This window comes from Panthera onca, chromosome A2, assembly GCF_046562875.1.
Source record: "Panthera onca isolate mPanOnc1 chromosome A2, mPanOnc1 haplotype 2, whole genome shotgun sequence".
NCBI lineage: Eukaryota > Metazoa > Chordata > Mammalia > Carnivora > Felidae > Panthera > Panthera onca.
In genome coordinates this window covers 111,520,876-111,542,969 of record NC_138340.1, presented here as the reverse complement: position 1 = coordinate 111,542,969, position 22,094 = coordinate 111,520,876, and the positions used below count along the sequence as shown (strand labels likewise).

Sequence of the window (22,094 nt, the reverse complement as noted above, 5' to 3'; positions counted from 1 at the left end):
TCCATGTGCATAGCCCCTGAGGTTAAGATATTGGACAGTTTCCTCACAACAGATATATGCAAATTCCTTTCAGTTTAGAAACAATCTGGATTTTCTCCTTAATTGTGATGTAAACGCCCCTTCTCCTTGATAAGGGAGTGGATAAAGGGAATTAGAAAGATGGGAGGAGATGGCTGAGAAGGGCATTTCACTTAAAAGAAAACAATGGTTGTCTCTTTAGAACAAATCTTACCTTACTTTAATAGCTTTGTTTCATTAATTACTATACATAAATCTCTTATACTGCTCTGATGATCTACTTAGTGGGTATATCAACAGTGTTTATATTTTATTTTACCAACTAGTTATCTCCCTTGGAAATAGAGTAGAAATGAAATCAACAAAATTAACTTGCCATTGTTTGCTTGCAACATCAGTTACTTCTTATTTCATTGTGGTGCCTAAACCAGTGGATCAGTGACTACCTTAGAGTCAATTACCTAGTTCCACAGTATATTCTCCTGCAGTGAGAAAATTGTATTCTTTTTCATATTGGCCTCAAAAGTGGAATAAATTCAGAGGACCATAAATTCACTTCTCATTGCCCTAAATAATAATGTGTGTGTGTGTGTGTGTGTGTGTGTGTGTGTGTGTGTGTGTGTGTGTGTTTTAAGAAATAGGGCCTACTGACAAATTTTACATGCAGGAAACATGGGTGTTATTTGATAATAACATACATGACAAATACTGTCCTTTCCTTATTCTGGCCTATGTAACTATTGTGCTGTGATTGGCATAATATGGAATTCTAAGACTCCAATTCACTAAACAAGGGAAGAATCACTAGGGTGGGGAAAAGATGAAAGTGGGGGGGTGGAGTGGGAAAATTCCAACCATTTTTTTAATGATCTTGCTTCTTATTTGCCATTTTGTTGCCACAGTAGCTCCAATTTAGAAAAGCAGTATGGTGATATGCCATGCCATTCTTCCTGAAATTTCTCAGAGAAGCTAAGTGACTTGCTCCTCATCATGTTTGTGAGTGGTAGAGAGGATCATATAGGAGTTACTGTCATTTTAAAATCCTCTATCCTGGTGTTTTTCAACTTATCAGCTGCGGAGGGTTGTAGCTAAATTTGTAAAGAATCCTCAAATTCTTGTGTACATATATATTTTTCTTGATCCACAAATCAAAAGATACTATGATTATCACTATTATCATTCAGGAGGTCTACAAAATTGGTTGACACTTAAAAAGTACTCTTCTTACTAAAAAGTGAGTAAGTAAAAGGAAACCATGGCTCTATACTTGTGGTTTTCATATTTTGGGGTTTCACAGATCAATATCAATATCATTCATTATATGTTTTAGAGCTTAAAATTATAGTCTTTCAAATAACATGGATTGAGTTTTATGGAAAACTCACTTCATAATCCCTCCCTTCAAAATCAGTAAAAATGTTATCATGGGCCAGGACTGGTGTGAAAAATGTCATTTGGGAACCCTGCTTCTCACCTTACAATGAAAAAGAAGGGAAGAAGAGTTCAATGGACTCTGTAACTTGTTAGGGTGGGTTTTAGAAAAGGAAACATACAGATGAGGGTTCTTTATCCTTCTCTGGGCTGACTCTTACCTGGCATCACTCACTGGTGATTATAGCCACCAGCAAACTATTAGTTTCAGCTCTGAGAACTGCCACCTCTAAGATTAGTGATGAAAGTGGTAGCTCACAAGTAATTCATGTTCCTTCTAACTTAGAAGTGATTCATCATTATGGGTTAAGGAAGACAGAAGAAAAGAGCTCATACATAATTTGCCTATTCTTCTCAATCTCTTATCTGCATGGGCTAGCCAAGGAGTTATGTTAGTTAGTTACGAAAATTAACCCGGGCTAAGAAAAAAATGTGGCAAATATGGACAGATCAACGGATTCAACTGATTCAACTGTTATTCATTCAATAAACATTTGCACAATGCCTACCTTGGACAGACACTGTGTAAAGAATATAGCAATTAAAAACAAATAACACCAGCAAAAACAATCTCTGCCATGAAAACACACAGGAAATGTACCTAATCTAGAATAACAATAAAGGGAGACTCATACATGGCTTCTCAAAAGAGATAACGTCTGAGCTAAGTCTAGAAAACTTGATAGGGATGAGGCAGAACACTTGTTACCAAAGTGAACAGCATGTGCAAACAAGAAGCATCTTGACCATCTCAAACATAGTTGATCTTTGTATACATCCGCCATCTTGAGATGAAACCAGACCCTAACCTGTCAGGAGGGGTCTTTATTACCTGTCAGGAATAATGATTGCCCCGCCGTTGCCTCGTAAGGCCTTTCTTTCTTAGCTAAATGAGTAACATAAACAAGGACAGGACAACAGGGATGATCCTGCTGCCAAATATTCCCATACATGTGGCCAGGCAAAGGGCCAATGCTAATCACAGCCTCCAGCACCTGCATACCCTCAGCTGGGGGGCTCTGTTCTCAAAGAGAAATTCACAGAAGGCCTGTCAGCACCTTGCTGTCTGTCTTGGGACAAGGCTATCTAGGAACTTGCCTGAATGTTTCCCACATGCTACAAATCCTGCTTCTCGACATTTACATAGTTTTCTGATACTGTAGTCTCAAACCGTAGCACAAAAGAATCCTTCACAACCTATACTAACAATTCAAACACCTCCCAAAGTTAAAACGAGGCACCTGTGAGATGCTCAGAGACGTATGTGAAGAGGGGGTTCTTCAGTTAAACAAAGGCCACCTTAAAGGCAACCTGTGCAGTTGCAAAGGACCCCCATATACAGAAGGGCCTGCATGTTGCATTCAGTGCTCTGCTGTCACCTTCATGAAATTATAGTATTTTTTTAACAAGGAAGTATTCACACATTTTCATTTTGCACTGGGATCTGCAAATTATGTAGTGGGTCCTGACTACTTTCCCCACCAAAGGGGAAAAGGGGAGCCCAGTCAAGGGCCTGAAGCCCTGTAAGAGGACTTGAAATGAAAGAGTGAGTTATAAAACAGAGAAAAATAAAAGTGAGAGTACAATTTTATAGTTTGTAAGGAAATCTAGCATTGTTTGCTAAGGCAGAAGCCCATAATTTTAATTTCTCAAGCCATTATGAAGTTTGTTACTCAGAAACACCCACATTATTTTATTGCTTAATGGACCTTATGCAGCCCTTTTCAGGTTCTTTAGTCTGGAAGAGTGGCCCCAAAGACATACAATTCAAATGGTCCCAAAAGACACACAATTCAAAGAACTACATAAAAATGTACCACATAGTGTCAAAGCCACAGTCTCAAACAACTTTCTCTGCACTGTTTTCTACTTCATGTCCCAAATGACAAGAGATCATTCTCATCTTGTATTTGTCTTTCCCATTACAACCTTTACTCACCAGTTCCTTCTTAACCACAACTCGAGTTCTCCCTGTGGTAATGTTACTATCAGTCTTTCCTGGCAAATATCTTTTCACATCACTAACACCTTGATTTTTATCAGGAATGGCTGAATAATTTGCAGGGCCCAGTGCAAAATAAAAATGTGGGCCCCTTTTTCAAAACTTAGTAAGAATTTAAAGGCAACAATAGGAAGAGCATGAAACTATGCATTGGGTCCTTATAAGTGTGGAGTTATGTGACTGCACAGGCTGAACATCCAAGAAGCCATCTTTAATTCTCAGTGGCCAAAATTGGGTCACATACCCCATTCCTTAACCAATCACTATTTAAGTGGGTTAACTAGTTTAGGCTTAGACTAAGAACAGCTTCCCTGGAACTGGGCATAAGTTCATCTTCTCTGAGTTGCATGGTATCTGGTGGCAAGGATTCATGACTAAAACCAGGCTTCTTTTGAGTAGAAGTTAGGAAGGCATTGTTGCTGAGGAGCCAACAACAGTACCCACTATGTCATGTATCCATGGCTAAGAAAGAGGAGGTCTTCTTTCAGAAACTCCCTTTGATGCAAGCTCTCATTCCCTAGGGCCTTGAAGATCAAATCCTCCCAACTTAACTCTGCCTGCTTTCCATTCCCGGGCCCCTATGCACTTTAAATATCTCCCCTGCTGTCAACCCGTTCCACAGGTACATGGAGGGGTGAAAAGATGTGATTCCCATACTCCTGACTATCATCAAAAGAAGGAACCAAGACTAACAGACCATAAAGTACACAAAAAACTCAAATAATAGAAGAAATTTAAGGAAAAATGCTACTAATTAAAATCCACATGTTAGTGTTGAGAGTTAGTGGAAGTATTGGGTTTACAAATGCTGGATGGAATCCTCAGTAGGAGTTCAGAAAGACAGGGGATTTTAAATGGGGGTAGTTGTCAGTGTTGAGTGCTGTGGAATGCATTTTAGAACAGAAGACTAATTCACAATCCACAGTGGTAGAATTCTCATAGAGCAAGTTTTGATAGTAGAATGAGTCTTTTTCAAGAGACAAACAGGTTTGTTTGGCTAGAGCAGACTGAAAAAATCACTCAAAAATGTCAGTGGTAAAGTCATGCAGTAGAAAGTTATTACCAGGAAATTAGATCTAATACAAAAGGCAACAGTACAGTTTTTGAAGATGTACACTGTGATTTTTTCATACCTATGCGAAAATTGAGAGCTTGCTTTTGTTACTCTCTTCCAAACATTCGCTCTTCATCTGGCCCAAATCGTGTTCAGTCCTTAAGACCAAGCTCAGGCCCTATCACTGCCAACAGGCCTTCCCTGAACCTTTCTTGAACCTTCCTCACTTTCTAGTATCTCTCAACCCCACTGAAAGTGACTTAAGAAAGAGAATGCTCCTTCTCTACTGTCTCAGTGCACCTCATGACCCCATATTGGAAGGATCTATTGAAGCGTCTCTCACTCACTGGACTATAACTCTTTGATGCCAGAAACTCTACCTATTCTTCTTCATAACTTCTGTGCCTTGATGACTGATGAAATTATCTTCTATCAACATATCATAAGTATTAAAGAATGCTTAATACAATCAGAAGATACATAAGAACAATAACTTTTAATAATCTATGTGTATAATGGCAAAAGAATGCTCAGAATAAAAGAAAATAATATGTATAAAAAGTAGGTATTTTTATACTATTGATTACCTGAAAGGGGTATTAGAGTGGATATAGATGAATATGAGAAGGCTGTTAAAGATCATTTTAAGATCCTTTTCCTTAAGATCCAGAACAATATATAATAGAGTCTCTTAATTTACTCTCAATGGAAATGAGACAATATAATGACAGGTTTTGGTTCCAAATATTTGAATGTTTACATTTCTAGTCTCTGAAGATCCTTGAAATTTGGACTTTATTCCAGTTATGATATAACCAATAAACATTTATGGGGAACCTATGACCCTCAATCCAGGCAATAATGAAATTAAGTAAAGTGGAGATTGCTTTGAGCTCCTATATGGCATGATTTGTAAATAGTCACAGCACCCCACATACACCCATATCTCAAAATTGCTTCTGAGCTAGCAAAGTCAAAAAAACTTAGAAAGCTGGAAGGTGGTTTCTTTAGCGGTATTTAAAAAATGCTTCTATAGGACAATAGCAAAGCTAAGGGTTTTCCTGATTCTTCTTCACACATAATTTTGCCATTTGGTTTTTCCCTTCATGCTAACTTTCGTGTTAATTTATGCTTGATTTCAAGTGTGTGTATGTGTGTTTATGTGTGTGAAGGGAAATGGATAGTAAAGTTTCTGACTTTCCCTCCTTTGTTTAGATTTTCTTTTCTTTTGTTTTTATTTTTTTTTTACCGTTTATTTTTATTTTTGAGAGCTAGAGAGACAGAGCATGAGTGGGGGAGGGGCAGAGAGAGGGAGACAGAATCCGAAGCAGGCTCCTGGCTCTGAGCTGTCAGCACACAGCCCAATGTGGGGCTCGAACTCACAGACTGCGAGATCATGACCTGAGCCGAAGTCAGCGGCTCAACCAACTGAGCCACCCAGGGACCCCTAGATTTTCTAGTAGTGAGGCTTTTTCACTAACTTTCTCCTCTCTTGACAAACTGAAAACCAGTAAATGATTCCTTAATTCTAACATCATTAGGAGATAACTTACCCTTAGTTAAGATTAGACAATATAATTAAAATTTCTATATTAATTTCATTTTTTAATGGATACTTAGTGGTAGTAATGAAAAAAAGAATCCAAGCACTTGGAAAATATGAGAAAAACATGGTTCTAAATATAGAGGCTCTGAGTTATCAGTGTAAGGTTAGATTAAGCACATTAAGAGCAAGGCAGTAACACATTTAGGTATAAATACATAATGTGTGTAAATTAGAATTCTAAATATGTTTCTCATATTTGAGAAGCTCAAATGTTTTTCATGTGTTCTCATTCTCAATATGTTTAATTAATTGTACCTGATTAGAAATTAAAAAAAAATTAAAGACATACTTTGAATTTCAATGATCTTCTGTAAAGAAATAACAGCATTCATATTCGGGGTTTGGTGGAGAATATCTTCTGCAAGCGGCTCCAGCTGCAGGAACAGTAGATAATAAAGAGCAGAATATTATGACTTTATAGTAAGTCTGACAGAAGCAAAGCAAATTGAAACAACCTAAAAAAAAAAGGCTGCCCCAAGAACTAGTTAACATTTTCATTTTGCTGATAGCAGTTCTAAAAGTGTAACCAGTTTTATTTTCTGTTTTGTAGCCATGTAATTGAATTCCAAAGGGCTTTTCTATTGGTCACAAAACTAATCTATGAAGTCCCTGAAGCAGGTGCATGTCTGTGTATTATTCATTAAAAATCTGAGTTATTTGTGTAATTTTTGTGGGTTCTTCACAAACCAAATTCCATCATGTCTGTATGTGCAGCTGGGCCCTGCAAACAAAACCTCAGGGAAGTTGCAGTAGACGGAAAGTGGGCAGTCTATTATCCATACTTTCGTAGTATTTTTACATCCGGCCACCTTACACTTTCGGACACTTCACAGTAGAAAGCCATAAGACATAGCTGCTCTTACTCAATTGCGGTTAAAGAAATGGTAGAGAAAATGTTCAAATAAAACCAGAGCTAAAAAAACTGCATGTTTAAAAGGGAAATAACTGTGCATTTTTCATTTAACTTCTACTATATTCATAACTAGGCAGAAGTCCATGTGGAAGCACAGGACAAATTCCTGTCTTGCAAATCTATCATGATCTTCTGGAATTACAATGATTTTTCATGGACAAGCTTTGCAAACATTGCTTTGTGAGAAATGAAGAGGAACTTTAAATAATTTATGGATTGTTCTGGCAGAACTAAATCTGATGATGCATCCTGGGAATACCTTGGTGATGTTGCTTGGTGTGTAGCAGCAGAAACCGCACACCCAGAACCTTGCAAACAAAATAGCTGTCTAGCTATTGAAATCCAGAAAGCAAGGAAAGTAATAGTAACAAAGGTATTTAAAAAAAAGGAGTTTTCTTAGAAAATCTGAAGTTAGTAGTCACAAATTCAAACTGATGGTCAAATTATAATATGGCTTGAAAAGGAACCGATGTCACTAGACATTGTACTGAAAAACTCATCTATGTCTCTTTTTCTGTAGAAAAAACCTAAAAACTCAGGAATTCCAAGTTTCCACAGCATATGTGAGTGAATCTTCCCCCCAGGGTCTCTCTGAATTGATTATTCTATACTTCAATCATGGAATCGAAAACAATAGCACCTTTCTTCCAGATGCCATAGGATAACTGAGTAGCTCAGGGATATTTATATATGGGTAAATTCACTAAATACAACTTTCAAGAAGGTTTTTTTCAGCTGCCAAAGAAAAACCTTTAAAACATCAAAAGGTTATTTGCAATACAGTTTAGCAAGAGAGAAAAAAAGTGTCAGTGAAAAGGTTCTGTAATCTCAAATTCTTAAAATTTGTTAAAATCAATTTTTAAATCTGGTATTTCATACAGTATCTTCAAGAATATGTTACCCTAGTTAACACCCTCTTAACTCAAAGGAAGTAATGAATCATAGGCAGTAGGTTACTTGGAAAACTTACTCAAGAATCAGATAGGGTTGAACTACCTTTCTTATAAATACTCCTTTCACTTCAGTCTCAGAGCTTAAAGAACATTTTTAATAGAAATCAGGTAGAATTTACTAACAAAATTTTTGAAACATCACCCTACGTTCAAATATCTAAGAACAAAACAATGAGGTGATTTCAGCATATTTAGTTCTTCAAAAAGCTCTCCTGTGCCATTAGGGGGAAAATGCTGACAAATTAAAAGGTGCAGGCTACTGGAAAGAAAACTACAGGCAGACCATTAATGTAAAAACCTCATTTCTGGAATTCTCCTGCATTGAGGTTTGTGGGCTATTTTTAAGATCTGGGTTATGTGGAACGTAAATGTGATTCAGGGTGTTGAGAGTAAAAATACAAACCACACTAAACCTTCAATTTGGAATGGTCAGTTAAATATGATAAAGTTGTGTCTACTTATAAAAGCAACCTAGAGAATTAAAGCAATTACACTGATAATTTAAACCCCCAAACCATTTCCCTGCATGTTTTTAGGTGAATGCCATTTGGAGGATTTAATCTTCAATAAATTGCTGCAATTTGCTTCATTTTGAGGATATACACACAGAGATGAATTCAGAAAGTTCTCAGTGTAGGTTCTTTATTTTTCCTTAGGTAGCTCTGCAGAGAAGGTAATAGGTAATATTCTGAGTTGGCAAGAAGGCAAGTAGCATTTAGGGTCTGTTTTCATAAGAGAGACCACAGAATTGAGTTGTCTTTTCTAGAGTGTTTGTTGATTTAATCATTCAAAATTATAAGCACTTAAAATATCTGCTTGAAGCATCTATTTAACAAATATTTATAAGTATTGGTATAACTAACTATAATGAAATAATATTAAATGAATAGTCATTTTTCTTAAATTTGGACAGAAACTAACAATATGCAGTAAAGCTCTGTTATGTATTTGGTTTGGCTGATAAGATACAGCAAAAACATTGGCTGTTGAGGCTAATCAATGTTAGTAAGAGTTATTAAAATATAAATAAGGAAGTAATTTACATAAAACAATACTTTTGTATGCAAAACTTATAGTAAGATAAAACAGATGCAGATGAGGGAAATATCACACATCCATCATGCTATCTTTGTCGAGCAATTCCATCAAGTGATGATAATTATCAGGGAGTAAGAAGATACACTAGATAATTTTTTTTTTTTTTTTTTTTTTTTTAAATTTTTTTTTCAACGTTTTTAATTTATTTTTGGGACAGAGAGAGACAGAGCATGAATGGGGGAGGGGCAGAGAGAGAGGGAGACACAGAATCGGAAACAGGCTCCGAGCCATCAGCCCAGAGCCTGACGCGGGGCTCAAACTCACGGACCGCGAGATCGTGACCTGGCTGAAGTCGGACGCTTAACCGACTGCGCCACCCAGGCGCCCCACTAGATAATTTTTAACACAACCTCTTGACACATGAAGTTCTCATCCAGCATATCTAAAGCTTAAATGCAACCATTACTTACATAACTTCTTTATACAAATTTTCTGACTGCGACAGGGAAATTTATTTTTCTATATTTTTTACAGAAAGTGGCAATACCATATTGATATAATTCAAATGTTTGCTAAGTTTCACATATCGTGTAATTTCTAAGTATTACAGCTATTTTAAAACACCATAAAATTGTGGCTATTACCATGTTGTAAATAAGTAATTTTCAGATTCTTTAGAATCAGACCATTTAATCAAAATCATTTTAGTTGACTAACATGCATTTATAGAAATAGGCAAAGGTATCCTTGGAGAAGCTCTTGAGTAAGAGTTTTAATATTTACTCTGTATTCATGAGAGAAGAAAATCAACTTTATTATTTTCATGATTCAGAACTGAACAGAGAAAAGGCTAAACAGAGATTTTGCAATTAGGTACATGAGAACTGATGTATACATCAATCAAGCAGAGGATCTACTAACTACTCTTGTTAGCTTTTATGTTTCCCAAATACGCCCAGTATTTCCACACTTTAATGCCTTTATTTATTCTGTTTCTTCTAAATTCTATTTTCTCTATCCTTATTTGAATTGGTGAAACCTTGCTAAATCATCCGAGGACCAATATGAACATTGCCTGCTCTGTGAAATCTTTTCTAAAATTCTCTGTGAGGGCAAATGGCTTCCACTTCTGTTCTTCCTTTCCACATATTCATGTTTACTCTACACATTTTTGTAGTAAGCCACGTCTGTCATTTTCCACTTTGTTGTGAGCCCTTTAAAGGCAAAGATATAGCCTGGTATATGGTGGGCATTAAAAAAATATGTTGAATGGGGGCGCCTGGGTGGCTCAGTCGGTTAAGCGTCTGACTTCAGCTCAGGTCATGATCTCATGGTTCGTAGGTTCGAGCCCCGCGTCGGGCTCTGTGCTGACAGCTCAGAGCCTGGAGCCTGCTTCGGATTCTGTGTCTCCCTCTCTCTCTGACCCTCCCCCGTTCATGCTCTGTCTCTCTCTGTCTCAAAAATAAATAAATGTTAAAAATATTTAAAAAAAAATACGTTGAATGAAGGAAAGATTAATTGAAAGAAAACATAAAGAGGTTGTCTTTATTCTGGCCTCCAGAACTAACATATCTAAGTGGGATAGGTTTTTTTCTTGGTTACCTGCTGTAGTTGGGGCATGGTTTTAGGGTGAAAGACTAGAAGGAATAACGGATAATTCATTTTTAAATCAATGTAATCGATTTTTAGTTGAGGTTTTAGTTGATTTTTGAACTTAAACTGACCATTCTTGAAACTTAGTTATTAAGTCCAGTAATGTGTAAATGAGTAATTTTGTATAGACTTTCTACATACACAATTATATCATCTGTGAATAATGAGACATCTGTTTATCTTTAAACTTTATTTTTTGTTTCTTTTTCATACCCTATTACACAGTCTAGGACCACCAATGCACTGTTAAAATGAAGCAGTAAAAGTGAGCATCTTTTCCTTGTTTTTGATTTCAAAGAAAAATTCCCATATTTCACCCTTAAATCTGATGCTAACTACAGAATGTTTATAAATATCCTTTATCAAGTTAATAAATTTTCCTTTTATTCCTAGTTCGTCAAAAGTCATAATTGGGTGTTTAATTTATCAACTGATTTTTTAGCATCTATTGAAATGGTTATGTTTCTTTATCATTCTCTTAATATGGTGAATTATAATTACTTATTTTGGAATGTTACTATGTTATGTTCCTGGCTTAAACATAATTTTGTTATGGGATTTTAAGATATTGAAGAATGGCTATAATTTTGTTTATGCTTATGAGCAGAATTTTCCTATAATATTCCTTTCTTATAATGTTTGTTCAAGTTTAGGGTATCATATTATACTGGTCTCAAATAATTAGCTGTGTTCTTACTCCTACCCCCTTACTCTGAAACAGTGTAAATTATAGTAGAATTCACTGGTGAAGCCATATGGGTTCACCATGGTACTTTCTCTTGGTAAATTTGGCTTTAAAGATTCAATTTTGAGGGCACCTGGGTGGCTCAGTTGGTTAAGCATCTGACTTCAGCTCAGGTCATGATCTCCTGGCTCACGAGTTCAAGCCCCCCTGTTGGGCTGTGCTGACAGCTCAGAACCTGCAGCCTGTTTTGGATCTGTGTCTCCTCCTTTTTCTGCCCCTCCCCTGCTTGTGCTCTGTCTCTCTCTCTCTCTCTCTCTCTCAAAAATAAATAAAAACATTAAAAAAAGATTCAGTTTTGTAAATTATTATAGTATCATTCAAATTTTTTGTCTTGATTCAGTTTTTTCAAGGTTATATTTTTATAAGAAATTTCCCATTTCAAATAAAATTTCAGTTGTTTTACATAAACATTTTTTTAAATATTCTTTTGTAACCCACACATTAAAATCTGTGGTAAGTCTACTTTTTCATTTCAAGTACTGGTAATGCATAACTTTTCTCTGTCTTGCTAGATTTCTATCAATTCTGTTAATTGTTTCAAAGAACTAAACTTTCACTTTTTTTTCCTTTTAAAAAATTTGTTTAATATTCATTTTTTTTTAAGAGAGAGAGAGACAGAGTGTGAGAGGGGGGAGGGGCAGACAGAGAGGGAGACAACAGAATCTGAAGCAAGCTGCAGACTATGACATGTGAGCACAGAGCCTGCTCAAACTCACAGTCTGTGAGATCATGACTTGAGCGAAAGTAGGACACTTAACCAACTGAGCCGGCCAGGTGCCCCCTAAACTTTGAGTTTTGAATATCTTATACATTATATATTTGTTTTGTATTTCATTATTTCTTCTCTATACATATCTTTTGCTTACTTCATGTTTAATTCACGCTTTGATTTTCTAATTGCTTTAGTTCTATACTTCTATCTTCAATTTTAAAGTTTCTTCTATTCTAATATACACATTTAAAAGCTTTACATTTTCCCCAAATTCAACTTTATATACATGACACAAATTTTAATATTTCATATTTTCATAATCATTCAACTCAAAATATTTTCTAATACTGTGATTTCTTTGGCACATGAGATATTGTACTTTGAAATCTCCAAATAAATGAGTTTTTCCAATTAGTTTTTTATTTCAAATTACATAACTAAATTTTTTTTAGTTTTGTTTTTATACTTCATTTTATTTTACATCATTGGTATCTTACTTTTATTTTACTGTAGTAAGAACACTTAACACAAATTCCAACCACTTAAAAAATTAAGTGTATAATACATTATTGTTGACTCCAGGAATAATGACATAGAGCAGATCACCAGAGCTTATTGATCTTGCTTGACTTAAACTTTATACTCATTGATTACTAACTCTCATTTATCTTTCCCTCCAATTCCTGACAACCGCCATTCACCCTCTCAGTCTGTGAATCCGATTATTCTAGATACCTCACGTAAATGGAATCATGCAGTATGTGTCTTTCTGCGAATGGACTGTTTCACTTAGCATAATGTCTTCAAGATTCATTCATGTTTCACATATTGCAAAATTTCTTTCCTTTTAAAGGCTGTATAGTATTCCATAATATGTATTTACCACATTTTCTTATTCATTCATCTTTCAGTAAACATTTAGCCTGTGTCCACATCTTGTCCTTGGTAAGTAGTGCTGCAATGATTATGGGAGGGCTATTATCTCCTCAAGATCCTGATCTTGCTGTATCATACAGCAGTTTTATATTTAACTTTTTGAGGGCCCTGTATACTGTTTTCTAGAGCAGTTGTACCATTCTGTATTCCCACCAATAGCATGCAAGGGTTCTAATTTCTCCACGTCCTTGCCAACACTCATCTTTGTGCCATTTTTGATAACAGTCATACTGACAGATGTGAGGTGACATCTCCGTGTGGTTTTGACTTGCATTTCTTGATGATTAGTGACATTAAACATTTTTTCATATACTTTGTGGCCAGTATATGTCTTCTTTGGAGAAATTTCTGTTCAAGTCCTTAGTCCATAGTGTTAAAAGTTGTTATATTTTTTAGATGCCTTATCAGATATATGGTTTGCAAATATTTTTTCCAATTCCATAGATTGCCTTTACACTCTGTTGATTGTTTCTTTTGCTGTACAGCTTTTTAATCTGATAGTCTTGTTTATTCTCGGTTTTGTTGCCAGTGCTTTTGGTGTCATATCCAGGAAATCACTGTCAAGACCAAAGTCATGAAACTTTCCCTGGTTTCTTTTAGGAGTTTCACAGTTTTGGGTTTTACATTCAAATCTTAATACATTTTGAGTTTATTTTTGTATATGAGATAAGATAAGAGTCCAGTTTCATTCTTTTATAAATACATATCAGTTTTCCCACCATTTGTTCAAGAGATTCACTTTCTCCAATACGTATTCTTGGGACCGTATATGTATGAATCAGTTAACCATGTAGGTCTGTAGATTTATTTATGTGCTTTCTCTTGGTCTCCAAGTCTACCTTTATGGCATTGTCGTACTATTTTAATTACCAACCTGTGTAATCTATTTTGAAATCAGGAGGTGTGAAGACTCCAGCTTTGTTCTTCTTTTTTTTACGACTGATTTGTTTATTTATGGTCTGTTGTGGTTTCATATGAATTATTTTTTTTCTATTCCTGTAAAATATGCCATTGGGATTTTGATATGGATTGCACTGAATATGCACTTTGGGAAGTATGAACATTTTAACAATATCAGGTCTTCTAATCCATAACCATGGATTGTGTTTCCATTTGTTTGTATTATGTAATATTGATTCTGGTTTAATTTCACTATGGTAAGAAGTTATAGTCTATATGAATCCAATTGAAATTTATTGAAATTTGCTTTATGTCCCCAAATATGGTTTGTTCTTGAAAACATTACAGGTGTCCTTGAAAAGAATGATTTTCTGCAATTATTGGGTATGGCCTATTATATATATTTCAATTAGGGCAAGTTTATGAAAGTATTTAAATCTACATAACACCCTCTTTTATTATCTTCTTTCTCAATCAGTTTCAGAGAAGTATATTAAAATGTCATTATGATTCTGGTTTCGATTATTTTTCCATTTGCTTTTTTCAATTTTTGCCTGATATGTTTTGAACCTGAATTGTTAGATACATTACTTTTGAATTATTTCATCTTCTCAGTTAATAGAATATTTTACTACCATGAAGCATCTCTATCTCTACTTCATTTTTTTGTCTTAAAGTCCACTTTACCTGATATTAATATAGCCACACAAGCTTTATTTCAGTTAATTTCTGTAGTTTAATTTTTCTTTTTATATTTAAACTTTATTATTATATTATAACAAGTGTTCCTTTTTAAATAGCACTTTTTTATTATAATGTGATAATCTTTTGTTCTTATTGGCAAACGAAATCCATTTATGTCTTTTGTGGAACTGCACAAGCTGATTCTAAAATTTTATATAAAAACACAGAAGGGACAAATGTAGCCACGACTGTCTTGAAAACAAAAAATAAATGTGAGATTTGTTCTACCAGATATCAAGATTTCTTATAAAACTATAGTAGTGAAGGCAGTATAGTACTGTCAAAAGGATAGACAAACAGACCTGTGGAATACAATAGCATCTCTATGAAGACACAGACAAGATACTAATGCTCAGCCATAAGGAATAGATGGTCTTTTCAATAAACGGTGCAGGATCAACTTTTAATTCACATTAAAAACACACACACACACACAAATTTAACTTCTACTTCGTGCTATATAGACGTTCAATTCCCGATGGACTATGCAGCTAAATGTTGAAGTCAAAAATAAAGCTTTAAGGAAAGAAAAAGGAGAGTATTTACACAGCTTTGGCTATACACAAAGAAAACTTTGAAAGAATACAAAAGAGCTAACCATAAAGGAAATGACAGATTAGACATTAAAAATTATTTTTATTTTTCAAAGGGCACAATTACAAGGGTAAATAGACAAGGTATTTCACCACATGAAACCAACTGTAGAATCCATAAACAACTGCTCAAATCAGTAAGAAAAATGACAATCTGAAAGTGGACAAAAGGTACTTCAAAAACGGAATATACACATAATCAAAAAGTAGATGAAGATCTGCTTTACTTCTTCATTAGTATTTTGGCAAGACATAACCATGAGGATAAACTATTACACATACAACAGAATGTCTAACAATTTTAAAAGACTGACAATACCAAATGCTGGAAGTATGTAAAACAATGGAAACAGTCACATGCTGTTGGTAAATATGAATTGTGACAACCACTCTAGAAAAGTTTGTTATTATCTACAAAGACTAAACACATACAAATCCCACATCCCAGCAGTACCACTTTTAGATATATAGTCAACAGAAATGTGTAAAGAAATGCACCAAGAAACATATATATATATATATATATATATATATATATATATATATATTTATCAATATATAAATATATAAATATATAAATGTAAATATAAATATATATATATATATATATATATATATATATATATATATATATATATAAAGTCCATCATAGCATTGTACATAATGGCTCCCAAACTGGAAAAATTCTCTATAGTCATTAAAACCAGAATAAGTAAAGTGTGGCATTTTCTTAGATATTCCTTTTATGAAGTGTAATAATACTACATAATAATGCAAATGAATGAACTATAGCTAGCTGCAATAACATGAATGAATCTCATAAACATGTATTGAGCAAAAGAAGTTATATACAAAGAGATAAATATTGTATGATTTCATTTATATAAAGTTAAAAAACTGGTAAATTAAAATCTTGTGTTGAAAAGGGGAGTACTAATTGGAAAAGAAAAATATGGGGTCTATTGAAGTGCTGACATTATTTTATTTCTTCACTTGGTTGGTGGTGATATATGTGCTTGATTAGTGGTATTTCATTGAGTTGTGCATTCATACCTTATACAGTTTTCTGAATATTGTATTTTACAATCAAAAAACATTTTAAAAAGACAATATGTTTTCTGACATAAAAGAATAGGGGAATAAATCTGTTTCTTAACTCCATATTTTTTCTACATATTATGGTGCATTTAAGTAAAAAGGTGAGATTGTAGGTATTTCAGGAAAAATAAGTTATATTCTTAGACACAGGCTACAAATTTACCTACAAAGGGACTGAAAGACCCACTATAACATGTAAAGCAACACAGAAAAAATTTAGAAAGGGTTCAGTGTCAGGATGAAAAATATTGTGAAACTTTGGAAGAATATAGTGATCAAGACCAAGAGGATAAGGGAAGCAGTTTGCCATATAGATCTGACCTTCCATGTTGATGAACTATTATCAATTCCCTAGTGAGGAGGGAATGGTAGTTAAAACTCAACTTTCATTTAAATAATTGTCTTGGAGATGTCTTCAATTAGTTGTATATGTTTAATTTGATTGCTTAAGTAAATCTGGTTATAATTTTATCCATATTGTGATTCATGAGTCATTCTCAAAATAATCCTCTTTATTGATTTGAAGTCATTAAAATCTTTGACCAAAAAGATTGAAAAAAAAAGTCAATCAGGATGGATTCCATTGATAATCAAGTTACTACACTGACAGATTACTGAGATTATTCAGATTGAGTCTGCCTGCACACTACCTACATGTGGATGACATCACATAGCAATAAAGAAACATCTCTGGCCAAGAGGAGTGATATAAACCTAATGAGTCTTATGAGAATATCAGGAGAACTAAGAAACAAAGGGTACAGTCATGGCCATGGAGCCCACATGAAATATTAAAGGATTACTTGAATAAAATAAAAGGGACAAGAAGGCTAGATTCTTCCTGATGTTATCGCACTATTTACTGAATTTCATCCCAAGCTACCATGACAAAATATATCAGCTAATGAATGGAAGAAGGAAGACTATGAACAGATGCCTCTATTCACTGTCATATCCGAATAGTATCCCACAGTTTCTATGACACTTAACCACAGCAAATTTGGACTTAATGGTATACTTAAACACCTACAGCAAGAACTAGCTAAAGAGTTAAAAATGAACTTAAAGGTAAAAAGGAGGCATAGTAGTCTATTGGAAAGAGAATAAAGAATGCAATTAGTTGGATAATTTATACTATCAATATTTTTAAGCCTTGACATAAGGTTATAGATACAATGAGAAAACATTTCAAACTATGTATGTAAAGGTACATATCAAGATGAAGTTTCAATAACATTGAAAGCAAGTTTTCTCAGTGCTTTATGTGTAGTTTCCTAACACAATGTCCACTGTGTAGACATTAATTTTTATAAAGAAGGCTTAGTTCATTCTACATGCCAAAAATCTTGTTTCCTTGCCCCTGTTTTTCAAATAAGCTTAAACTTGATAGTTATACTTGGTAAGTCCTCCTGTTTTACTGTCCTTGATCTTTAGTTTTCTTCCTACTCATGTGTTTTTAAAATTTTCTCTTCTTTAATTTACATGTTTTTAAACTGCTTTTCCTTAAATTTTTGTTGTTGTTGTTTAGTAAAGCGATCTGTACTATACTCTTTTCCAAATGTCAATTTTCTGCTAAGAAGACCTGCTTCACATCATGTAGCAGTGGTGTGCTGGCAAATGTTTAACAGAAATAGCTGTAATTTGTAGCATTTGCTGAATTCCAAGGTGAAAATATTCCCACCAAGGCCTATTTCAAGATACCAGTGTGATGTCACTGAACTCAGGAATGAGTAGAGATACACACACAATTAGCTCTCACAAGCCACTGAAAGCCAGCTCTAACATATCACTGATAGACTATTATTTTGTTTATTGATAACCAGGGGAAAACTCTTCCTGATGATTATCTCCTTAATGTTTTTTTTTTTCTTGTATAAGAGTATGCTTTCTTGAAAAATCATACACAGTTCTGTCATTATTTTACCCCCCAGCATGGGGCTTATTAGTTCAATTCTTCCATATTTTCCACAGAAATTCCAGTTCCTTATCTTATTCCATTCTACTGATCCAGCCTCATTATTTACTTTTATTCCACTCAAAGTAGCCTCTCCAGTGCCCAAAACAAACAAACCCAAAACAGAACCACCCACAATTCTAAGAAGTCTTAACGTCTTTATCTATGTATTTTTACTACAAGAGATAAATCCTTTCCTTTGGTTTTAGCTTGCCAAAATCTCATTTTTATTCAAGTCCAAGAAAGGTTAATATCTATTATAATATCTATTAAAATATTTCTCCATCCTCATAGTTAAAAACAAAGGGTCCTATATTATATTCCCAAAGTATTTTGTTTATATTGCTTTTACTTTTATTTGTATTAGAAGTTTTGGAAATAAAATATATGTCCAATAAAAGACTAATGAATGAAAGGGCAGATAAATGAATGCCATAACATGTTTTTTCACTACTGAAAAGAAATGCTTTCTCTCTTTTATTGGTAATCAGAACCCTCTGAAGTATCTAGGTTTCCAGCTCACATTCCTTTTAACACCTTCTGAAAAGCCTAAAGACAAACAATATGTGAGATGTACACAATGGAGTTTTGAATTATCCAGATAACTTCTCCTTTATTTGGCATTTGCTAAAAAAGATAAACAAACAAAAAAATCCACCTATCACTTTGGCTCCATTTCTCATAAGCCTTGTAAATACAAGAAATGCAACATATCTACAATGGAAAGTATCTTCAAATATTATTTTCCAAAACATTTTTATTCTCTTTAGATTATTCATACATTCCCTTTCAGAGCATGGATATGTTTCATAATCTAAGAGAAAACCATGGAAAAAACATTGTTCTGTATTATCATACAGTGTCCCTGTATTCAATTCTCCCTTTCTCTACTCATGAATTCCAACAATTTAAGAGCTTACAGGCTTTGCCAGATTCACACCAATTCCCCAATGGAGTCAGTCATACATAATCTGAAGGATGAAAAGATGGCAACACTACTTCTTTATTCAAAATCTAAAAAAAACAAACCCCTGATGACCAACTTGCACAATACCATCTCAAAAGTTCACCTCAGGGGTGGGTGTCAACACCTACTACAGTCAGTCCAAGTGACTTTTTCAGCATCTTTAGAGCAAAAAGTCACCTTGGGAAGATTATGAAAACACACAACCACTAAGTGTAGTCACTGTTTCTGAAATCCAAGTCAGATGAAAGCAGCTGAGGCTACTCGACAGGAGACAGCAGTTATTATGAAGAAGAGAAAGGAGAAAAAGAAAAGGAGAGAGAGGAAGACTGGAAGGGAAGGAAGGAAGGATGGATGGAAGGAAGGAAGGAAGGAAAGAGAAAGAAAGAAAGAAAGAAAGAAAGAAAGAAAGAAAGAAAGAAAGAAAGAAAAAGGAAAGAGAGAAAAGAAATAAGGGAGGGAAGAGGGGAGAGGGAGGGAAGAAGGGATAGAGAGAAGAGGCGGGAAAAAGGAAGGAAAAAAGGGATGGACGATGGAAGGAGTAAAAGCCAAACCTTAATAAGAGTTAATGAGATTTTAAAAAAAGCTATAATTGATACTTTGATAGCATTTTATGGTGACAGATAGTAGCTCCACTTGTGGTGAGCACAGCATAACATATAGAGAAGCTGAATCACTATGTTACACCCCTGCAACTAAGGTTAACATTGTTTGTCAACTGTACTCAAATAAGAAAACATTTTTTAAAAAGAAGAAAGAAAAAAATTGCCATAAACTCAAATATAAATGGTGAACCTTTAATACCAGAGGCTGTAGCATCATCCCAACAGCTTCCATGTCTACAGCAATTTGTTTTTTTTTTTTTTTAATCTAACAAGCTTAAAACTGTCATTTATTCTGTTTTGACAGGTGGCCTTTTAATGGCCCTGTTTTCAACTTACTACCCAAGGCTCTTCCTCCTATATGTCCTCTCCTATCTTACCTGCCTGAAGTTTTTCAATGTTTTTGTTTTAGATTCCATAGGAATGCCAAGGGCTTAAGCTTTTCTCACCTTTTGGGGAAATTTCTTTCAGGGGAAGCAACCCAGGGTGCTGTTAATTGGCTTTGCATAACAGTAGGCAAATCTGGCCTCAAAGTAACTGTGCCATTGTTTGCTAGCCAGCACAAATGCAGAGTACCAAAATCAGTTTCTCTGAGAACCTCGCAGATGTTTCTATTACTAATTCTAAAAATGATGTAACTATTTTCATAAGGATCACTGATGCCATTTCAAGCAACCGGATTCTTCTCATTTAGATAGTCACTTCTGTTTCTTGCAAACCCCAAGCTAGTGTTTTTAAGTGCTTCATTGAAGAAGTTCAAAAATATTCATCATACACTGATTGGATTGGTAAGTCTAAATTCTGAACTTTGCCAAGAAAAAGAAAAAAATGGATTTCTGGTAGGTCTTCAAAATCAGTTGCCTCAAGGAATTTTCTGTACCATGCTCAAATTAGCTTTAATCCAATAGTATATTATTTTGATTGACCTTGTGCCTATTTCTTTAAAGAAGAGCTAAAAGACATTTTGCTAATTAGATCACTTTCATCATAAAAATATTTAAAAAGAAAAATACCTATTTTGGTTGCATCACTCAGATAACTTAATTTTTTAAAAATCAAGTTTTTTGGTACCCATCTATATATTTACACTAAGATGCAGGCCAAGAGTTCCTGCTGATTTTATAATTCCTTTGGGTTATGTAATACATATTATTCTACTGATAATAAGTCATACGAAGCAGCATTTTGCTGTATTGACATGGCTTGGCCAAGAACAACAAGGAAAAGAAACAGCATTCAAAAAACTGGCAAAATGTTTATGAATTCTAATCCTCTGCACATGAATAAATACATCTGACAAAGTGCAGAGTCCTTCAAAAAGGCCCTTCTTGACCTTCCTAATTTGAGTTCAATTTCATGTTCAGTGTTGAGAAGCCAAAGTAGGTTCTGCCAATGTTTTAAGCTCAAGCTTTACTATATTTTGCTATTTGTAAAAGTGAAATCCCAGATAATAAGTTATAATTGCCCTATTAATCACTTGAAAAGGGAGTTTGGAGGGAAAGTGGGATTTGAAATTGCAATAATTGGTAACTGAAAGATTTTTTAAAAAATTTTCTTACCTAGACTTCACTATGTGAAACCATTGTGAAAACTACATGTATGCACTTTTCAAAATGGTGAGGTACATGCAATATGCCTTATTATATATTGCTTTTTCTAAAAGAATGAAATCTAAAACTTCAATGCAGTCATGCTGTTAGTCATGATGACCTCTGAACTGAAAAATATATAGAAAGCCAGACCTTGGATTATAAATTATATTGTCAATGAAAGTGAGAAGAACTCTTTGTTTCTTAAGTTGTTTCAAGTATTACGTTTTCATTTCCTTTTTTCAAATGAATTATAATGCACAACACACATGTATTTTTCTTCCATTTTTCATTAAAAAAAATCCTTCTTTCCCTAAGCTTTGTTCTTCTGCATACTGATAGACATGACACACCAAAATTTACCTTTCAAAGTTCAATACACCAAATCCATCTGTTTCCCTTAAAGAATCTTGTGGGAAATTTATAATTTCATTTATACTCTGAAGAATTCTCAATAGAAAAAGTACAGAAAACCAGAGATTATTTAAATTTGTTTTCCCTTAGCTCATAATACACCAATTTTAGATTGTGCTTATGCAATTAAAAATAACCAATGAAAAAAGACAAGGTAATATTTAAGGTATTATAA

The 22,094-nt window shown here is 34.3% G+C and overlaps 1 protein-coding gene across 20 annotated transcripts in view; it reads right to left on the bottom strand.

Annotated features, from left to right (window-relative positions):
• The window catches only part of HDAC9 (histone deacetylase 9), a 930,192-nt gene that overhangs the window by 45,012 nt on the left and 863,086 nt on the right, over positions 1 to 22,094 (bottom strand). For all 20 annotated transcript variants that reach the window (XM_078441509.1, XM_078441511.1, XM_078441488.1 and 17 more), the window contains one exon: positions 6,401 to 6,485. In XM_078441509.1, coding sequence (XP_078297635.1) covers positions 6,401 to 6,485 — 85 coding nt within the window. The remainder of the gene's footprint in view (positions 1 to 6,400; positions 6,486 to 22,094) is intronic.